Source organism: Corvus moneduloides, chromosome 5 (assembly GCF_009650955.1).
Source record: "Corvus moneduloides isolate bCorMon1 chromosome 5, bCorMon1.pri, whole genome shotgun sequence".
Taxonomy (NCBI): Eukaryota; Metazoa; Chordata; class Aves; order Passeriformes; family Corvidae; genus Corvus; species Corvus moneduloides.
Window position 1 is genome coordinate 32,509,420 of NC_045480.1, and position 22,109 is coordinate 32,531,528.

The window sequence follows — 22,109 nt, forward strand, 5'->3', positions numbered from 1 at the left end:
GTCTGTTGACCTGCTTAAAGCTCCCAATTAATCCCCAACTAATGCTTGGTTTCTTGTGTTGCTTTGATGGCAGGGGCTGTGGAGGAGATAACATCTCCATAATTAATATGGAATTCTTTTCGTTGTTCACATTATCATGAGGGCATTTTTGCAGCTGGAAAATAACTTAATTATGAGCTCTGCTGTCCTAAGCTGTAACAAACTATGTACTGACCTAAGTCGATAGATGCACTAATTGCTATTTCTTTTCTAGTCTTTCTAATACTGATGCTAATTCCAACTTTCTGAATCTTTTAATTTCTGGTAATGTCTCTTTTTTACCATGCTGCTCTATGGATTATAAAGGTGGGGATATTAGCAAAGTATATCCATCCCTTTTAAGTTACTCGGTGCACAACCACAACACCTCAAATGAATTAGATTACTGTAGCACTTACAGACAACATTTAGCTGTTCCAAATGATTCAAGAAGGGCAACCAGCTACAAGAATGGGTGGCAAATGACTCGCCAAAATGCAGAAGTCTGGAGTAGCACAGAGGAAACTGCTTCTCCAAAGAGGAAATCTCGTAGCTGCGATGACCTGTTAACTGATGATCGCGATAGCTATCCCGATGCACAGGCCAAGGCTGAAAGCATGGGCTCTCTGTTATGTGAGGAGGACTCCAAAGAAATTTGCTCAATGAACTGGAACTCCCCATATGTTGAGGGCCGTGGTAGTGGTAGGTCAAGAGTTCGTCACAGATCTGCACATGATGCTCCAGGTTTCCTGAAGATGTACAAAAAGATGCACCGCATCAATCGCAAGGACTTGATGAATTCTGAGGTGATTTGTTCTGTCAAGTCCAGAATACTGCAATATGAAAAAGAACAGCACAAAGGTATTCTTCAAGGATGGAGAGAGTCTTCTACTGAGGAGGTGCCCAGAGACATGGTGCCAACCAGAATATCAGAGTTTGAAAAGTTAATTCAGAAATCAAAATCAATGCCGAACCTTGGTGATGACATGTTGTCAAGTGTTGCATTAGAGCCTCCTAAAAATGGCTTGTGTCCAAAGAGGCGATTTTCTATTGAATCCTTGCTGGAAGAGGAAACTCCAGTCAGACATCCCTCTCAGGTACAACGGAGCTACAAGTCTAAAACCCTGGTGCCAATTCATATTGAAGTGACCAGTGATGAGCCACAACGATCTCATATAGATTTTTCAGACAGCGATCAAGATGGAGTGGTTTCTGATCTCAGTGACTTTATCCAGATAGAGGGTTCATCCTTTTGTAGTGAAAGTGACTTTGATCACTTTTCCTTCACTTCATCTGAAAGCTTTTATGGATCAGGCCATCACCACCACCACCATCACCACCACCACAGGCATCTCATCAGCTCCTGCAAAGGCCGATGCCCAGCATCCTACACCCGCTTTACCACCATGCTAAAACATGAAAGGGCTAAGCAAGAAACCACTGAAGATCCAAGGAGACAGGAAGCAGAATCTGGCCTCTCTAAGATAGCATTCCTAGTCAGTCCAGTGCCTTTCCGGAGGAAAAAAAGTGCAGCTCCTAAAAAACAAACTGACAAGAAAAAATGCAAGTCATCCGTGTTTGAAGCACTAGATTCTGCACTTAAAGACATCTGTGACCAAATTAAAGCTGAAAAAAGGCGGGGAAGCTTGCCTGACAACAGTATATTACACAGACTTATTACTGAGCTGCTTCCAGACATTCCAGAAAGGAATTCATCTCTTAAAGCTCTGAAAAAGAGTCCCACGCACCAGCCTTTTCATCCACTGCCTCAAGATGGTGCTATCCATTGTCCACTGTACCAGAATGATTGTGGAAGATTACCTCTTAGTGCCTCTTTTCCAGACATGGATGCAACTAACAACAATGATAGTGCACTGTGTTTCCAAGGTGGATTAACTTTCTTCCTCTGTCCTTGTGATTGACTTATCCAACCTTACTCCCTGTGTTTCCCGCCCTTTCTCATTCCACTTTGTGTCTTCTATAAGAAGCTTTCATCCCACAAAATTCTTAGTGAAGGACATCATTTTCACATAGGTGTTGAGGGTAGATAAATTTGCTGTCTATTCACAAAGTACAGTAATCAGGACATCTGAAGTACCAGTGCATTTCAGTTAATTGATTATTAGTTCTATAAATTATAATGATGTTATTAAGCAATGAATTCAGGCATCATAAGATGCTGGTCAAACTGAAAACAATATGCAGATAACTCTCCCTTTATTACTAAGAAAAAAAGAATCTGCATCTAAAATGTGCTGTACTACATAATTTTGTTAAATATAAGTGATTAAAATGCTGTTAATTCTGCCAGTATCACAGAAAATTGATTCTGTTTTCTTATGAATCTGCTGCTTTGTATTACTTTTTGTGAATAGATGTGAAGGTCATTTTAGGAAGTTTCCATTTCCACTGTTCAAACAATACAATTTCCAATTTCTGTGGCAGCAAAATTAATTCTTTTCATAGAATTTCAATATGTCTGTGAAATTTTGAGAAATTTCCTAGCCTCTTAGAAGGAAATTTCTCAATAATCAAAACTTGAATGAAATTGTCAGGGTATGACCAATCTGTTTCTAAAATTACTGCTTTGAGTTGTTTCGTTTGTTGCTCTGCTTCTTTTTTTTCCCTTTTTTTTTCCAAAAAAAAAAAAATTGCTTGAAAGATATTCTTGCAATCCCAAATGGATGTAAGAGAGAATGTCTTTAAAACATAAATTATGCAATATTTGATCAGACCCATCTTATCCTTATTCTCACATATTTTTGTGTAGCTTTTTGAAGCTGTTACCATCTCTTCTTAGCTAGTTAGAATAGACATATTTACAATAGAAAATTTGGTAAAAAAACAGCTATAAAATGCAGTTCAGAGTTGAATTAGTCATACTTGAGGCCTGATCATGATTAACCCTGTCAGATAGTACTACATGGTGAGACTGCAGTTGTTGAAAAATGTGCTGGTCACATATTATAGTTGCTAAATGAGAATTTTCCAGTCTGTGAAAATGAGGAAATCCATAGTGCAAAGTAAATGTGGATTTTTAATAGCTTTTGCAGCTATGAAGGAGCCTGGCATGAGGAAAGCAATACACTCTGTCAACATTAATATCCCTGAAGTAGCATGGAGAATGAGTAAAGCAGAATATTCCTTTCGTTTCCATTAGCACCAGTCATGGCTGAGCTCTAATCAAGTTTCGTGTTTTGTTGGACCTGTGTGCCAGCCACACAGAGACCTGGAGGTCATAGATGACTGAAAACTACCAATATTGACTGCATAAGGAGCTGTAGAGAAAAAAAAGGAAATTGTTTGTCCTAAAACTTCTGCCTTTTCACTTCTTTCCCACCCATATCCTTCTCTTACTGCTAGGAATTAAAAAAAAAAAAGAAATAGATATGTTTGGAGTCGTTGTATCTTTAGGTTTATGCAGTGGGCATCCATCTTCATTCACGAACACATGCCATATCAAAAAAGCTGTCCAGATGTGGGGCTGTGATACACTTGTTGGGAATGACATGCTTGCAACCAACAGCATAAATAATAAAATTATCTCATCTCTTTCCATTGCATTTATCAATAGCCTCTTTTGTGGCCTAGTCAACAACCAATTAGAATGGATTTAATGCTTTCAGTTCTTTTTTTTTTGTTCCACTTGTGTTTCTTTAGAAATGTGTGAGCTTGGTAACCACAGATTGTGGGAGTGAAGTAAAAGGAAGACAAACATAAATCGCATTTCCACTAGAAGGTACCACTGCGGTAGTAGGAGACTAAAACAGTACTTCTCAGAAGAGGCAGTTCATTAAATAGTTCTATTTTCATTTCACATTGGCAACTTGCAGAGCTATAGGGTGTATAAGATTTTGATTTTTATTCTTATTAAAACATGAGAAGATATTCACCATCTTGTAATAAACATTGGTAAACTGTGCTTTAGAGAAGTCTGCCACATAGATTGGTAAGTAATATGATTTGTATTCCATCTCTTAAAACAGAATTGTTTTTGTGAAGTAACATCCTTTTAAATTCCCTTGTGCTGCCTAACATGTGCCCCTGGTAAAGTAGAAATGCATCTTAGATCACTTAGGAGGAAACAATGTTTCTTCACATTTTCTCATTGAAGCATGCTTGAATCATGTGTTGTGCATGTAATTATGTGTTTATAGTGTTGGCATTTCAAAACAGTGTCATGAAACCTGATGAAGTCCCAGTACTGCTGTCATGTCTTCCACTTGGCCCAGTAGGGGAGCATTCCTTTTCACAGTGAGGCATAAATATGCCCTCTCAATCCTCTATCATATAGTTTCCTCTGCTCTGGATCAGAGGACAGCCTTAGCCTTTGCTTAAAGTTAGTATTCTTTTTTTCCTTTAAAGGTGCACTTTACCATCATATCATGTGCTTTGCTTTCTATTAAAGGTAAAACAATAGATTTCAATATCTTTTCACCCCCCTAAATGAAACCAAGCAGCATCACAGATTTGAATGGTTTTGTTTATTGTAGTTTCACATAATTTCTGTTTTCAGTAGACCAGGAGTCTCCTGGAAGCTATTCTTCTGCTTTCACTGATGTGGGACGATGTACTCCAAGGGAGAGAAGAGGAACTACAGACAAAGAGGTAGTGAAACAACATTAAATAACGCAGCAATATCCACATGGAAAATTGGTAACATATTTGAGACAAGTTTTGTGTTGGTTGTAAGACACTATAAAAATGCAGACCAAAGGAACAGTTACTTATCATCATACAGATCAGCATCTTCCTTTTTCATTAAGGAGATTGGTACTTCAAGAAATTAAGTAATATTAAGCTTTGTAAGATAAGCAGTTTTCTTCTATTTATTATTAAATAGACCTGGACATAAGTTCACTAGTCATTGATCAGCTCTGTCAAAGCTAAGGGGAGTGTGTGTTTGGAACAGATAAAAAGAACAGATGTGACTGGGGAAAGGCTCTTTAGAAACCCGAAGTGTTACCCAAAGAAACTGCCTTGGTAGTTTCAAAACTGATACAAAACATCTATATTTCACCATTATTTTTGTTTGGAAGGCAAACCACTGCTGTTAATGGATTAGACAAAACCACTTATCCTAAGAGCAGTCTCTAACATCTGTAGCAGTTGGTGACTGTAATTAGATACTGATTGCTTGTAGTAATGCTTTGGAAGAGGAAATGGAAGCAAGCATACCACCTTTAAAGGAACACAAAGTATCACTGAAAAGTACTTATTGAAAAATAAAGTATATTATTCCACATCTTAAGAATGCTTATAGACCTATAACTATAAATGCTCTCCAAACAGGCTTCATGGATTTTATCAAATTGTAAAGTACATTTAAATTAACCACCATCTACAGACCATTGATTGTTAACAATTTCAGTTGATTTTTTTAAAATATTGCACAAAATAATGGCAGCATAAAAGATTACTATATTTTAATTGCTAATATATAAGATTTTGCTAAGATTTTGCTCTGGGCTATCTATGGTAAATGGTGGTATGGTTAGAACTGAATTCAGATCCATTTACACCCCACTGACATGTTTATATTGCTGCAATTTGATTTAAAGTCTGATTTTTTTAAAGAAAGACTTTTTATTACAAAATACAGGCTAACAAAGTTCCAGGAGCCATATTGTGTGTTTCTTTTAAAGAATCTAATGACATAGAAAGTCATCTTTCAATTTGAAAATACATAAAATACTTAAAAAGGCTATTTTTAAGATCACTTTAAAAGGTTTAAAAATATGAAAGGGGAAAGGCATCTCTATTTCCAGCACATTTTGTGCATTTCAAAGTATTTTGTATTTAAACAGCTCCACTGTTCTTTTAATATTACCCCCTTTCTTCTGTTATTTGCTTTAGTAGTTACAGTACCAGCTGTACCAAAATCAGGAAAGACTGAAAAGGGCTTAGCTACAGTTGATATGAATACCCCCTCCTGTCTAAAAGACTGTTATTTTAATAAGAGCAACAAACAGAAAAATGCTTTTAAATTTAGGCTATCTTATTTGAAGGAGATCTGTAATGGAAAATTGCTTTAGTATTGCAAAATTCAAGTTGGCAGGATCCCTGTAATAACTTTAGGGACTTTTTATTGTAGTGAAGACAACACTCTAGGTATGTGAGATTAGCTAGTCTTAAAATGACAAGAAGGGAGAGAACCCAGTCAAGAACACCTGCTCTGGAATAAAGGTAAAATGCAAAATTTACAAGTGTCCCTTTTTATTCCTGTCATAAAAAGATGTGCACCGTTACATCATTACAAATAGTATCTCTCAGAAATAGCATAATCAGCTCATTCTAGTCACTAGTACATCCTAGAGAGCCATTTTTTAGAACATGGCAATGTTACCTGTGCAAGTACTTGCAGAGGAAGACTAAATCACTTTACCAAATACCCTTGTGTGGTACTGCTTATCACTTCTTGCACCTTCCTCTGAAGTATCTGGTCCTGGCTGCTTGTCAGATGCAGACAGTCCATGAGTGAAGCTGTTGGGTCAGATCACAGTGCATATTTTCATCACAGCTTTGAAAACAGTAAAAGTGTGTCAGCCATACAGGTGAGGAGAGTTAGGGCTGTTCTACAGGTTTAATTTTGAAATGATATTGAGCTTACACATACTTGGTGATAGAAGTTGATGAATGTATGAAAGAAATGATACAATGTGATTGTCTGTGATAGCAGGAGAGCTGCACAGATGACTCAGATCACCTCCAGTTCTGTGCTTTCTTAAAACTGTGAATGTAATTATAGAAATTAAAAATATTCTAACCATTTCCAGCTGTCAGAGTATATATATATATATATATATAAACATAATTCATCATTTGCAATTGAAATTAGCCTAAAGATAACAGAAAAGGCACCTAAAATACTACAGGACATTAAGTATGTGTATTTGTGTTGTACCTAGAGATCTAGTTGCCTACAAGTCACATTGACATAGTTAACTTTTTTATTTACTTTAGTGCTTCTCTTAAAGTTGAAGAGTAGTCTGCATTAAAATTTAGCTATTTCCGTTTTTAGAACACTTAAGTCCCAAACACCTAACTGCCTTAAAAAAGAAAGCCATATATTTAACTGCCTCTTTCTGCAAGAACCACTGTAAAGCTCATCCTTTTCTTTTTGGATCTTGGTCACCTTTTTAGAAGTTGAAACACATTTATCATATAGTAATACTACCTGAATGTATTAATCACTTTGCCTATTTTTCAGAAACTGCCAGCTAGAGCTGTATATGACTTTAAAGCTCAAACTCCTAAGTAAGTACTAGACTTTTGTTCATTTAAGAATTCATATTTCAAGCAAACTCTTTCTACCACTTAACTGGTGTTTGAGCCAGTTTCAACAGCAAATGCCATGGACATGAGGACCCTGCTTGCTGTCACGGTAGTCCCTGCATTAGCAAACTGTGTGAGAAGTTACTTTGTAATAAAAATTTCTTCAATTACTATATTCTCCGTTGCATCTGTTTGAACATATGAATAGCTGTACATCTTCAGCCTTCTAGAGCACCGGTTGTGAGGGACACCCACTGAATGCTCTTTGTTTCTTGTGAATTACATTAAGGTGACAGAGAGTAAAGTGCTTAAAATATGGTCATAGATAATGAGTTTATCAAAGGTCTGTATAATGCTTCAGCATCTTCCTGTCTGTCTTAATATACACAGGCTTTCTGCAGGATGTGACATGTCACATACCAACACAAAAAGCAGTGGTCCGTAACAAAAACAAGATTGGGAACCACTAATTCAGGATATGAGAGAGTCAAAGTAGAATGTCTACATTTCATTTCTGCTGTTGTTACAATGATCATTTAAACATTCTTTAGATTGTTTAAATTTAAACAATCTTTAGATATGGCCAAACATTGACACTAGAATTACATTAGCTCTGTCTAGGACAAAACTCACAACTGAAATTACCAGAGCAGCACATCAGCTCTTGAAAAACCAAATGGATGGTACAGCAAAGATTTCCCAAGCCAGGATCTGAAAATATTCTTAATGATTTTAAAAACTCCCTTATTTTGATATCTAACATTTAACATATCACAGTCTCTGAGTATCAAGAAATGATGAGGACATAATCCTGTGTTCTTCACGCTTCTGAATTGCTGTCTTGAAAAAAAAAGTGTAGCGCAGAAGCATGGGATTTATAAATGCGAGTAATTTGATTTTATATGGTATGATCAACTGGCAAATGTACCACAGCTGTGACACTTTTTCTTCAAATGTTTAGTTGTTACATTCTGTTTCAGTTCCAAACTGTAAAGATCTCAGGAGCCATGCAGGGAGAAGAGTTAAATGTAAAGCTATAAACATCTGATATAAATAAATTTGTTACAGAGAGCTGTCCTTTAAGAAAGGAGATACTGTCTATATCCTCAGGAAAATTGATCAAAACTGGTATGAGGGTGAGCACCATGGAAGAGTTGGAATATTCCCAATTTCTTATGTTGAGGTTTGTTCTCTGTTTTAATTCCTTTACTTAATTTGGGTAATAGGTCCACAAACCACATGAGAATGATGAAAATCTGGTTTTTCTTTTTCCTTAGAAACTTTTTCCCCCAGAAAAAGCACAGCCTGCCAGGCCACCTCCCCCTGCACAGATTGGAGAGATTGGAGAAGCTGTTGCCAAATATAATTTCAGTGCAGACACAAATGTGGAGTTATCACTTAGAAAGGTACAGTTGAGAACTATCTTCCATCAAAATACTGTTATAGTGTCTCCTGCTACACCGAATCAATAAATGCATAAATACTGTGCTTTGGTGCACTCTACATGCAAGATTTGCAATGCACAAAACTATATATACCACGGTAGGAAATTCTTGACATAATAGCTTGTTGGCTTGCAGTCTGTCTCAGCTATCTGCAAATAGTGTAAATGTGTTGTGCCTTTAATTTGGATTGTGGCAGAATAGCATATGCAATTATCTGCTAGCTGCCCAGCTAAATTTTGAGTTTGCACTTCCATTATCTATTCCTGTTTTTAATTATTATTCCTGCTGTCACAATTATTATGGTAAGGTTTTAAATACAGAATAAATAGAAAATTACAGAAGATAGATACAAGAAAAAGCCTCAGATATATTTTTGTGAATGTAAATATTTCATTTAATAACAGTTCTCTGTTTTTAATGTTCTATTATCTTTCCTGTGCACATCCTGGTGACTATACTGAACTGCACATGAGCAAAATAACTTTAATTTCTGAAGTTTGTTAGACACTGGACTGTTAACACTGTAGAGAAACTTTATTATTGCAGATATTAAATACTTGAGCATAAGTAGTGTGTACTTTTCATCCACTGGGAAGTTCTGCCCGTTACATTTTTCTTTTTTTTAAGAATTAGAATTCATAGAAGCTTTTCAATGGTTTGTTTTTATTTTGAACAAAAAAGTAAGGCTAGAGATGTTTGTTGCTGACCTAGAGCCTAATCCAGCACTACTGAAAGTAACGGGTGTTTTTTACTCATTTGAAAGTAGTAAATGTCAAAGAGGTCTGAAAAAAACCCAGGAATAGGAACTTAGAGAAATTAGGGGTTGGGGTAATTCGATGTTTTGTTTCTTTTTAAAATTAGCTTTTGTGGTTTTTGTGGTGATCATAATCTTGACAGCCCAACTTTGGTTTGTTTGAAAAGCTGACTTGCACTGGTTTTCTTTTGTTCCATCTCACTAAAGGCAGTTGTAGTGAACTCCACACATCAACTAGAGAAACAAAAAGAAACCCAAAATTTCAATTTCTACAAAAACAGTGTCTCTAAAAACAGCGAGGCCCTGCCCATTTTACACAGGAAAAGCACTTCTTTCTCTCGTATTTCCAGTAGACTCACTTTTTAGTTCTCTACCTCCACTTACTCCAGTTTTACTGATAACAAAGCACTTGCATGGACTTCATTGTTTAACTTTTATCACTCTTAAGAAAACATGGGCATAGCTGTTGCTGTTGCATATTATCACTGGGGCATTAGCTAGCAGTTTGACCAACAATTAAAGCAGGTTATGTTCCAAAGAGAAGTGTTAATGTTAATCTCCCAAGTAAGAGGAGAGGACTACATGAGATTCCCCTCAGATAAAAGAACAGCCTTTTCAGTCCATGCCTAACCCCTCATTTTACTGGGATGGTAGTTTTATATATGGTTATTATCAATGCGAGGAAAAATGGGAAAATGGAGATGATGCTAAAGACTGATGGGAAACAGAATTGCAGGGAAAATACTATTATGTGGTAATATAATACCTGTTATGTACAGAATTAACTTCCAATGTATGTGCTGATAACTCATTTTCATAATGCATTTCAGGGAGACAGAGTAATTCTTCTTAAGCGAGTTGATCAAAACTGGTATGAAGGTAAAATACCAGGAACCAACAAACAAGGCATCTTCCCTGTTTCCTATGTAGAAGTCATCAAAAAGAATCCATCAAAAAGTGTTGATGACTATCCCGACCCTCCAATACCCCAAAGCTATTCTAGTGACAGAATACATCATTTAAGTTCAACTAAGGTAAGGATTTTCTGATGTTAGCTGCCACCCCTAGAGTGGGTTTAGAGGGACTTGTAATTTTTTTCTTAACATAATACATAACTTAGGCATTAAGTACACAACATTTTCTTTCTTGCACAGGTAGAATTGCATTACTATGTTGTTAATAAATTATTTTTAATAGACAAGTGTGTCTCATATTCTGCCAGGATTTATCCTCTCTTCTTCATTGGCTATTACATTATTTTTAGTAGAACCAGGCAAAATTTGGGCAGAAAAGTCAAGTCAATAGAGAAAAATTTATTTGGGAACCTTAGCAAGAATTTGAGCATTAAGGGTATGTATAGCAGCCTTTTAGTAGTACAATGTGAAGACATTCCCGTAGCACAGCTGTCCTAAAAGCCGACAGTTCCATAAGCGTGCAAGACACACCTTGCCAAGAGCAGTTCTGTACCATTTGAAGCAAAGGAGAACAGCCAGTGATTCTGTACCAAAACCTTCCTCCTTTTGCCATTCGCAGTCTTGGAGGAGGCTGTTGGTACATTCTTTGGAGCGGTACAAACTGACAGTATTGTTTCATTTAGGAGTGAGATAGATGATTGTCATCACATTGTCAATGAACTTGGATTCAGACCTTTATGGTTGTATATTGTTCACACCAGATGTGTATCGTAGGTTCCGAATTGTTTTCCTTCCTAGTCTAGATAACCATCACATATCATGCTACAGGATGCTTGTCTTGGGGTGACTTGTCTCAAACCGGGACAATGCTGCAGAAAGATTCCTGTGTTCTGGTTTATCATTCACTTGTGAGGCTTCACAGTCACCTGTGCGGGGAACATAACATTTTTGGCAGTGGAAGAAACTAAGGAAGCTTCTGCATACAAACTGTGCTTAGAATTAACATGTTATCAATTGTTTTGAACACTCAAGATGGGAACTTTTCTAGATCTTCCTCTTCACCTTTGTTGCTTATCTCTTCAGCATGGGCAGTAGGTTTTGTGTGTAATTATAAACTTACCCTGATTTTAATCCATGTTTCATTTGGTTTTGTCCCCTTTTCTACTTCTGTCTACTTGTATACTTGGTGGTCATTCACATGCTTCAACTTTGAAATAAGTTCCACATTTGCTTATCACTTTGGGGTTGTAAAAAGCTACCAGAAGATGTCATTTATATGCAACGGTAGCCTCTGAAAATATTACTTAGGACTAAATATTAGTTTGGGACAGTTGCTAGAACAGGTCTTGTCTCGTTTTCCAGAATGTGTCACAGCAGAGAACTAGATCCTCTCTCTTCTATTACCACAAAACTGTTTAAGTAGCATCAAATTCTGTAGCTGCCAACTGAGGTATTCATAAGCTAGGGCCCCTTACTGTTACAGGAATCCAGAGAGTCCTGAAGGCAAGTCAAGAGTATGAGGAAGCTTAAGTGCTCCATATTCCAGAGATGCCTCTCCCTATTTTCTATGGAGCAGGCTTGTCTCTAAGGTATCCTGCTAAAGTTCCATAATCCTTGTTGAGCACAGGTGGTGCTTCAGAGCATTTACATCCGTATTACAAAACTATCCTGCCATTATTACTAAGTTAGTTATTACTAAATTAGTTCATGAGGGAAGGAAATTGGTAGAAGCCTTCTTTTAACATAGGATACTTCTGCAGTGATAGGTGAAGAAAACCCCAAAACCGCCAACTTCTACTGAGACTCTTAAACAGACATCTTTTTCCTGAATTCAGCTGTATTCAGAAATGGCAATACCATGAAGAAGACGTGTTGTTCCTGACTACCTAGAAGAATTTCAGCAGTCCTGAAGGTGTTCTAGGGTTTACCACACTTTCTGATAGCACTTTCCCTATTCCTTTGGAGTTTTTTACCACATATCTCTCCTTGTTGCTAGAGCAGTTCCACTAAACTTGTCTGGCCTAATGGCAATAAAATAAACAAGCAAGTTTTGCTCTCTGTAACTTGGCCTAATCCATCTATATCTTTAGATCTAGCGCAGCTTATAGCCATGGGAAAGTAAAAATGGTGAAGTCTCCTCAGCAGTATTACTGACCTTAAAACCACAGGTTAGGGACACTTGTTTAAGAGGAAAGATGAGGGAAAGAGACTGAATATTGCTGTAACAGCCTAGCCCTGTTTTAGCAGACTGCCTTCTATCAGTCTATACTGTTCACTTTAGTACAGAAGACTCTGTAACAAAGGTTTGTCTAACTATAATATAAAGCTATTTGCCTCAAGAAAACTCAAGCAGAAGGTAAGTAAACTAACCTCTCTATTCTGCAACATTAATGTAGACTTTTGAAATTATTTTTCTCTACTACATTAATACTTAAAGTCTGTAGTAGTCCAGATAACTTAGAGGTGTACATCTAATTATTTTGGATAGTTCTAACGATGAGATCAAAATATTTTTTACTCAATTTTAATTTTGAGGATTAATAGTAACAAAAATGCATTTTCAGTATTTACTGAAGCAATGGATATCTACCGATGCTGTGTACGTATGACTCACCAGTCTCTCATTCTTAGACAAGGACCTTTCTTTTCCCAGAAGGATACTTCAATCAATATTGTGTAACGGTACTCAAAGCATACTGTTGTGTACTGTGCTGTCACTATTTTAAAAGCATTGTTGACTGCCTACATCCAATTTGAATTGAATGTGTGTACCTTTCACAAATGTAGACATCATTTGAACTAATAGGGTTACTTTTGAAAAACAAATGCATTCTGTAGCTGCTCATGCCTTAATAAAAGTATGCAATGTATTAAAGATGTTTCTTAAACATTTACTCAGAAGTACTAAGAAAAAGTAGAAGTATTAACATTTGAATAATTAGAAATTACCTCTGTTGTTATACTTGGAAAGAAGTATTTAATGACACCTGAGGTGTACTTCTGAAAATGCTATTCTCAAAATAATAGTAATGGTTTGAGAAAATTTCATTATTATTAATTGTATGATTTAATAACCTGTGACAGGCTCACTAATAGAGCACCATAAGTAACATAACTTTAGCAGATCAAATGCAGTTGCCTTCATTAATGTAATGATTCAGATCTGTCTTAATGTTTGACATTTATGCCCTAAGCCAGAACCTGATACAGTATCATGTTTCAAATGTCTTTCCTGCTGTTCTGATTCATGTAGTAGTGATTTCAGACACCTATGGTCACTGAAATTCTACCCTGTAATCCAGATGATAGCACAGACATTTTTCTTTTCCAGTTTACTCATATCCTAATTCTCCATCATACTTACCTATTTCAATTCCCGTGTTTTTCTTTTTTGAAGTTGCCTTCCCAAGCACTGACCCCACTTTCCAGACAACTTTCCTCCTCTTGGTCACACATTGATCAAAAGATTCTTCAGGCTGACTCTAGTGACTTGTTTTCAAGGACTGTTGGTTTTTCACCTTCAAACATGTGCAACTTAACTTCTCCATCACTTCCAGACAGTTTTCTTTGTGACTTAGAAGAACTCAATTCTTTAGCATTAGCTACCTCCCAAATGGTAGCCCCAGGTAATAGCATTCGCCATGTTAAGGATGGTCACTTCATGCCAAACACAGAGGTGTCTCTCAGCTCTCCTACAGCTCTTCCTCTGTCCTTTCTTGTATCTCCCTCTGTCTCATCTTCAGCCAGCTCATCTCATGACATAGCATATAAGCATGTCAGCAACAATACCAAGTCAGGAAAAGATAAAGACTTAGAAGGTATAATTGACCCTTTAGTTATTGAAGTACCTTTAGTTATTGAAGAACCTTTAGTTATCGAATTATCTAGAGATTTGTCAGATACTACAAGAGAAGGTGAACATGGCGCTATCCGTAACATCCCTTCGCCATATGAAGGAGGTTCCATGTCCAGAGTGCTAGCTGCAAGTGCTGAAAATGAAGAGGAAATCTGTACTGCAGATCTGCCACTTAATATAGGGGACCAGTCAGAACCTCAAGAAATAGATTTCTACGGTGGAGCACAAGACACAACAGAAGAACTGACAAGACTGTATGTAGAGGAGGATCTGGTACATGACAATTTAGAATTCCCAATAGCAAGTGGAGAAGATTCTATGGATTGCTATGAAGGATACACTTCACCAAATATTGATAAGGTATTTTAATTTCTGACAACCCTGACTTCTGTGTTCAGATAATTCAGTATATCTATTCTCTGCATTTCCTTGTATTTACATGTTTGTATTGTGCACAGGCACAATTTTACACAATTGCATTCGATAAAACTGAGCTCTGAGCAAGCTGGTTTAGTGAAAGGTGTCCCTGCCCATGGCAGGGAGGTTGGAACTACATGATCTTTAAGATCCCTTCAAACTCGAACTATGTTCTATGATTCCATGATGAAAAATTGTCAGCGTTAGGGGACAGTCCCTTCTCAGAAGCAGGCATACGCATAATTGTAAATTCCATGATGTATCAATTGTGTTGGTCCTTTCCCTTCTGTCCTTGGTTGCTGAGGAGCTTCTGATGTGAAAAGCCAGTGAACCATTTCCCTCACTGGGCCATTACGTGCTGCCCCTTTTGAGAGAGAGGCCCCAGCAAGAAAATGCTGTCAACAGCCTCCAGAGGGAGGGACATGTACCTCCTGCAGAGACTCTGCGGTTTGTGCTTCACAGGTGTCACTTCACCAGCTGATGTATTTATAGCAGCCTCTCTTACGAGAATCTGACTAACAGTAACAGATCAGATTGTGTTTGGCAGTTAGACAAATGCTCCCTCCTGTTCCTCTTTGGGACAGTACATCATTGAACTATCCCAAATGTGTGCTGGCCATTAAAAGCCACAATATAACTACACAGTTTGTTTCCAGGCAAAGTTTCAGAATAGATTTTTTTCTGTCCAGCACTTACTTCAGCAGACATTTCAGACAGTTGCTTTGACTGTCAACATGCAAGTCAGGTGTGTAGGACAATATTTTAGGCCTAATGTCAAACTATTTAATTATTAAATATTATTAAATTTTGCAAGCTACCTCTACCCTTAAATGACCTGAAAAACACAGGAGAAAAACTGAATAGAGGTGAAGTCCATGGCCACAAATGGCAACTTTTTTTATACTGAGGCAAGAAATTTCTCCAGAAAAGTAGATGACTGATAATAAGATTAGCATGAGGTTTGTGATTGTTCAGGTTAGTTACATGTCTCCTTATTGAGCATTTGACATCGTTCAGCTGATTTTATAACAGTTTTATAGCACAGTTATTTCTCATATTTCTTAAACATTTAAGCCGGCTCCGCTTTCTGCTGGAACATCAGGAGACTGATCCTCTTTTCCACCTTTCTTCTAATCTTCCATTTCCCTCTGCCAAGGCACCTACTTCCCACTCCGTTCCTACAGCATCCCTGCCTACTGCTTCCCTCTCACCTCCTCTCCTCTCTAAACCCTTACATCAGCAGGAGAAAGATTCACTACAGCTAAAGGTAACTGCACCTCTTGAATATGGATTGTTGCAAATCTTCGTGTCTATTAAATAACTGCAAGGCTAACACTGAGTTTGATCTTCTCAGATGTACTGTTTTCTTTACTAATATTAAATAACATAATGAATGGAGTATTAAGATAGGCCTTTTTCAAATGAAACACAAGGTAAAACTATAACCATTATGATACAATTAAATAGCTTAAGGAGATACCAATGATAGGAAAGCAGAAAGCCTTCGACTCAATTTCAGGTCCATATCAGGATACCAGTGTAACTTACTTAATTGAATGAAACAGAACTGTCTTCAAGTATGAAGAAACTAGATAACACTTGTGTTTCTGTTTTCAATTTTAATCCAAAGCTTGGGAGAACAGTTGTAAATTTCACAGTAAAGCACCACTGCAGAGACTTATGTTTTAAATACCAATTCTGTTAGTCAAGGACTGGACAAGGATTATTCCCTCTTCAGGACTACAGTTCGTGTCAGCATTGAAGCTCTGTGGCAGAAAAATGAAAACTTGCTCTAGAAAGACAAAGTTAGTTTGCAGTGCTGACTTCCAGAAGATTCATCTGCTCATGAAAAGGAGAAAAAGTCATGTAAAGAGAAACTATCCTAGAAAAGTGATCATTGCATCATTACATCTATGTCATAAATACCCTCCTTTTTTTTTTTCTTTTTTTTAACATCTACCCCATCTTACAATGTGCATCCACAGAAAATACAGACACAAAGGACTTAAAGAAGTCTTAAGCAGATTTGTTGGGGTTTTTTTCTGAAGTAGGGAAGAGACATAAGGCTTCTTTCCAGGGCATGAATCTGTCATGACCTTAGGTTTATTTCACCTCCAAAAAGGGGTAAAACAGAGAACTGCACTTGTTTCTGCAACTTTTAATAGTTTAGCAGTTGTTATAGTGTTTTTGATGCTTTTGCTTAGCCTAACCAGACAAATTAAGAACATTCCTCATCTACACTGAAATTATTTTTAGGTGATTTTTATATTCTTTGCCCTTATTTGAGGAAGGTGTGTTAATCCAAGCTGAAAATAAGTAGAAGGAATATATGTTTTGAGAGTTAAAAGATCTGCCCCAGGGCACCTCCAAGGCAGTTGCTCTTAATTGGGCAAGGCAGGAGGCAAGACACCAAGAACCACGGGGATGACTCCATCTTGCACACACAAGAGCCTGAGAACCAAGAAGAACTACAGGTCTGGGGTCTTGTTACAGACTTCTAACTCTTAATTATTGTTTTCAATTATTTTTTAAATTTTTTTAGATTATTTTTTAAATCTAAGGAACAGGTTCCTTTATAAACTTAAATCAGTATAGACTTACCTATTTAAGAATTGCCAAAATAATTAGATACACTCCTACCAATGACAGATGTTTTAATCAGTCAACACTGATTACATTGCCAGAATAGAGAGCTGGATTAAAATATAGTATAAAGTATAACTTTATACTATATTTTATACAGGTTTTGGCTGTCATCATTTCTTGCTATTTAGGCCACAGGCTGGGTTTGAGAAGATGGGACAATTCCTATCCTCTTCTCTTTATGCATGTTGCCCATGATTAAATTCTGCTCTCAACTGCCACAGTAGAAAGAACAAAACATTTTGAAGAATCAAATATCACAGGTGCAGGGAGGTTCTTCAGAGAGTTCTTCTACTTCAGGAATTTTTGTTAATTTAAAAACACATAGATATGTATATATACACATATGTAGACATGTATATATTTTTGGTATGTGGCTCAAAACTAAAGCATGACGAGGGATGTGGGAAATGGAATACAAGGAGCTGTTGGTGGGAAGTGTCACTTTGCACCATGTTGGTGGGAGGGATGTGTCCTCCAAAAAAAGAAGTCTGAAGACACATCCTAAGGAGAAATGCTGACGTTTTTCTGCCTCCTTGGCCTCTCTTGGTATCTTTTTTTGTTGTTCTTATTCACCCCTCTCCTAAGAGGGGGCTGGTTTTTTGTTTAGTTACATTCTACTGACAGACACAAATACCTAAGAAAAGGTTTGTGATATAGCACTCCACTCTCCTCACATTCCCCCCAACTCACCCCTGACCATGAGAATTTACATTTTCTGCACACACACCCATTAAGAATTGAATTCTGACAAACATGAAGCTGATTTGTAGTGATGCTAACAAAATGAGGATATTTTCAGGAAGTACTTTCCACCAAGTATTTACTTGCTTTCTAAATGCAAATCCAAGGGATGTGTTTTGTTTATCAGCAAGGAATTACATTTGCCATTGGTATTTCTAAGGTAGCATTTCTGCTCTGTGCTGTTGAGCTTTTCTGTGTTGCTATCTGACCTACTTCGTGGGTACACATGCAGTAACTGTTCCAACTGCATATGCTATATGTGATTAATCTTTTAATTGTAACATGTAAGGGCATGTGCCAGAGCAGCAAACCCTTGGGGAAAAAAGATACAGTGATAGCAATGAAAATATTGTATACTAATAGTACCCTTCCTTCTACCTGTAAAAGTTGCTCTTTATCATCAGGAAAAGCATGTCTGGTTTGCATGTCTGAATGAAGCAACAAAAATCCTATGATGCTTCATTCTTAAACTCTCACTTGATAAAGTTTTTGTGGTTCTTCTAGGCTAATTTAAAGAGGGAGATATTTGTTATGGGTAAACCTCCTCGTAGCCCAGTGATGACTAAGAGATCCTGCAGCTCACCTGTCAGAGGTCACAGCTATTCACACAGGGTATGGTACTGGATGCCCAGTGTGCAGCAACAGCTTTTCCATGGACAAGGAGCTCAGTGTCTAGTCTTTCAGTATTTTGCTTTTACCCAAGTGTCTCAATACTATCCATATGCTATGTTTTCTTCCTGTTGTGCTTCTGTGCTATGACTGAGTAAAGGCAACAGGTCTGTGTGTGTCTGAACTTATTATATAAATCTATTAGTGTTCTCTATCTCTGCAGTACTGCATGGTATTTCCAGTGCGACAAGATGTTTGTATTTAGTCTGGTTCTTTATATTTAGTCTGGTTTTATTAAAATTACTCCTCTCTTTCAAATCATTTTTAGTTTATTAAAATTGCAGCCTCTAAGAGTCAAAAATTTATTCTTCATTGTGTGTATACAGGCTTTTGCATGTATACAGATTGAATTTTTGGGTTTGAATCCATGTCCTTCTTTTCAAAGTGTTTTGCTCCTGCTATATTTTTTTCACTCAATACTGTCCTCTTTACCCAAGCAGTGTCATTACAGATTTTAATACTCTTTAATCTTTCCCTTCTTATCTGTAACATAGCTGTAACACAGCTCTAATATTTTTACATAGCCAGAAAGTCAGGTTGTTTAGAATTTGCATGGACTTTGCTCAAAAAGGTGATCTACATTATGAAAAAGGGGGGAAAAAAAGTCAAACACCAAAACCTCACCCTCAACCTAAACCATATGAGAATGAGAATTTATGGCTTATGTTTTACTTTCAGTTTAGGATTTAATTGTCCTTTGCATTGGTTTCTTAACATTTAGCTCTTAAAACTGGTAAAGAGCTGAATTGTTTTCCATGCTGTTGCTGCTGATTATAGGTGATCATCTTTCTGGTGCCTCCAATTTTAAAATTTGAATTTTAGCTTAAGATATGCAGGTTTGTGTAACTTTCAAAGTCTCAGCTTTTTGGCAGGCCTCTGTTTGCTTCCAGGTATGAGGGGACTGTGCTTTCTTCATCAGTGAAGAAAGACAGCTCAATGCTAGGAAGGCCAAGATTCTTGTAGTAGCAGACAAACACCATCTCGCAGAAAGTCCAACTAGGAATGAGAGCTGTAAAAAAGGGATTAAGCCCTATTTTAATTTTGCACATTACTCCAGAGGAATGTATTAAGAGGAGTGTATTGGTCAATGTGTAGTGTATTTATGACTTTAGTTCCAAAAGTACAAGAGCACATACCATGCACCTAATTTGTATGCTCCGGACTCTACAGAACTTTTACGTGCAAGTGCAGTATCAATCATGCATGAAAATCAGGCATACAACTGGAACAGTTTTTAATGTTTTTGGGATTAGGTCCTGCAATATTTCCCAGGAAGTAGGATGGTCTAGTAAACTGAAGTGCAGTTGAAAACTAGAAATCTTTGCAATAGTCCCCTGTCTAGCCAGTGCCACTGTATGTGGGAATGAGAGCTTAGGGAAAGAAAACAGGGAGAAAGCTTGTGGATGTCAGCTGGGGGCATTATTGTGGAATGCATTCTTGTGGAAAATAGGTAGCAAGCTCCAAGGTTGCCCTGTTCAGACATACCACCAATTACTTCACCCTATTTCTCCAAGACTGTAATTTTGTCAAAAGATTGTTTTCTCTGAGGCAATAACAGAGTTGAAAATCATGAGTTGCCTTGATTCTTATTATCTATTTCTACTTAATTAATTAGCAATAGAGCATTTTATGAAGCATATGCAGAAAAAGAAGATAATACTAGCCTACCCAGTTTCTTCCTGGCTTGGTACTATGTTCAACACATTAAATCATTTGTAGCATTGTTTAGGACTTTTACTTCCATTGTTTATAGGAAAAGTCCTTAACCTCAGTTGAGTTCTTTTGCATCTCTGACTATCTTTGGCATTCAGCTCGGTTACAGACCTGATGAAAGATTAGCAGCAAATAAGGTCAGATTCCAGTCTAAATACAAAGCATTCTGACTATTCTCCTCTTGCTTGACAAGCCAGCCATTGAAGGAGGTTTACTGAGAACTGTTTAATTTGCAATCTTTATTGTTTATTCTTTGGTAAAAATTATCCATCTTTCTTGTACACTGGCAGAGGAGAGTTAAGTGAGGGAGAGAAGACAGTAAAGAGTATAAACAATTTTTTTTTTCTTTGAAAAACTCTTTCCCACCTAGCATTCCATAATATGAATTCAAAAAAAACCCAAATCTCTGATCTACCTGCCTGCATATTTAGGCACCTTTTAAAAGTTATACTCTATAGAATCTAAAGTACAGACTGTTCACAATGTTTTCTGCACATATTCATAGAAACTGCTGAAAAGAAATTTAACTAATTTCATATGGAGATGTTGAGAGGGAAAAGGGGGGGAAAAAACCTAACAAACTGCATCCTGTGTTTTTCCATTCAATTTTTGCCATCAGCCTGTGGATTGTTTACTGCTGCCTCCTCTCTTGGAAGACTGTATCATCTTCAAGAGTGATAAAAGAGTGACTGAAATAGTCAAACCAAGAGAGAACCGTGGGGCAATAAGACAAATTCCATGGCTTAAAGATCAGATTGCAGTTTACTCAATTCATGAAAGAAAGTGCTATGAGCAGTGTTTGATATCCACACTCCCAAAACAGATATGGTTCCCAGACTTGTCTCTACAGCATGACCAGAGGGCATCCTCAGTCAACAGAGAATATGATCCCTGCTCATATCAAGAGCTTTCCCAAGCAGCTGCTCCTGCACTTTCTGGCCCCAGCCAGATTCTAATCAATATAAGTCAATGACTTTCTAAGCAGGATATGGTTTCTGTAGAAGGTTAGTATTTTTCATTTCCATTGCATCCAGGTGTATTGAATATCAGTGGCCAGTAATGCTCCATTAAGAAGGAACATAGTTCCTTTCACAAAGCTTTGCACTGGAAATACAAACTACTTTTTTCTGTTGAAGTAAAATTGTTAATTGTTATAGTCACACAATTAAATGTATTCTTTCAAATTTTTTTTCTGTTCTTTGCCTCCCAACAGCCTGCATGGCTTGAGATGAAACAGAATTAGTTAAAGCATAGCATGTTATGCCTGCCAAGTTAGTACTCTGTGTGTGTAATGTAAATTGGTATGTTGTTCATCTGTGAATATTCTAGATTCTGCCATTATGTATAGGAGATTTTATTTCTGCTTATCTAAAAATATATTTCACCCAAAGAATGTATGATGTTCATCAGTTGCATCTGATTTTTCTAATGTTATTTCTGTTTCACAGTGAAGAGGCAGCAGGGTTCTATTCTAATTTTGTACTATACTATAAATAGAATGGACTGTTGATGAAGTTCACAGTTTAGTTTTTATTATCACCTCCAAAAATCAGATCTTTAAACATGCCAAGATTCAGTTGTTTGTCATATCTCTTAAGAATTTATTGTGCGTTGGAAGGGGGGCAGAATGGGCCATGGTTTTACACAAGGTAGAATATGAA

The 22,109-nt window shown here is 37.0% G+C and overlaps 1 protein-coding gene across 43 annotated transcripts in view; it reads left to right on the top strand.

Moving 5' to 3' along the window:
- SORBS2 (sorbin and SH3 domain containing 2) overlaps nucleotides 1-22,109 on the top strand; it is a 198,641-nt gene that overhangs the window by 170,735 nt on the left and 5,797 nt on the right. For 20 of the 43 annotated variants that reach the window (XM_032108163.1, XM_032108161.1, XM_032108167.1 and 17 more), the window contains 9 exons: nucleotides 346-1,905; nucleotides 4,535-4,626; nucleotides 7,229-7,275; nucleotides 8,362-8,476; nucleotides 8,571-8,699; nucleotides 10,323-10,526; nucleotides 13,804-14,622; nucleotides 15,836-15,946; nucleotides 18,571-18,678. In XM_032108163.1, the coding sequence (XP_031964054.1) occupies nucleotides 346-1,905; nucleotides 4,535-4,626; nucleotides 7,229-7,275; nucleotides 8,362-8,476; nucleotides 8,571-8,699; nucleotides 10,323-10,526; nucleotides 13,804-14,622; nucleotides 15,836-15,946; nucleotides 18,571-18,678 (3,185 nt within the window). The remainder of the gene's footprint in view (nucleotides 1-345; nucleotides 1,906-4,534; nucleotides 4,627-7,228; nucleotides 7,276-8,361; nucleotides 8,477-8,570; nucleotides 8,700-10,322; nucleotides 10,527-13,803; nucleotides 14,623-15,835; nucleotides 15,947-18,570; nucleotides 18,679-22,109) is intronic. The other 23 variants (XM_032108200.1, XM_032108199.1, XM_032108207.1 and 20 more) reach the window with 7 other exon arrangements.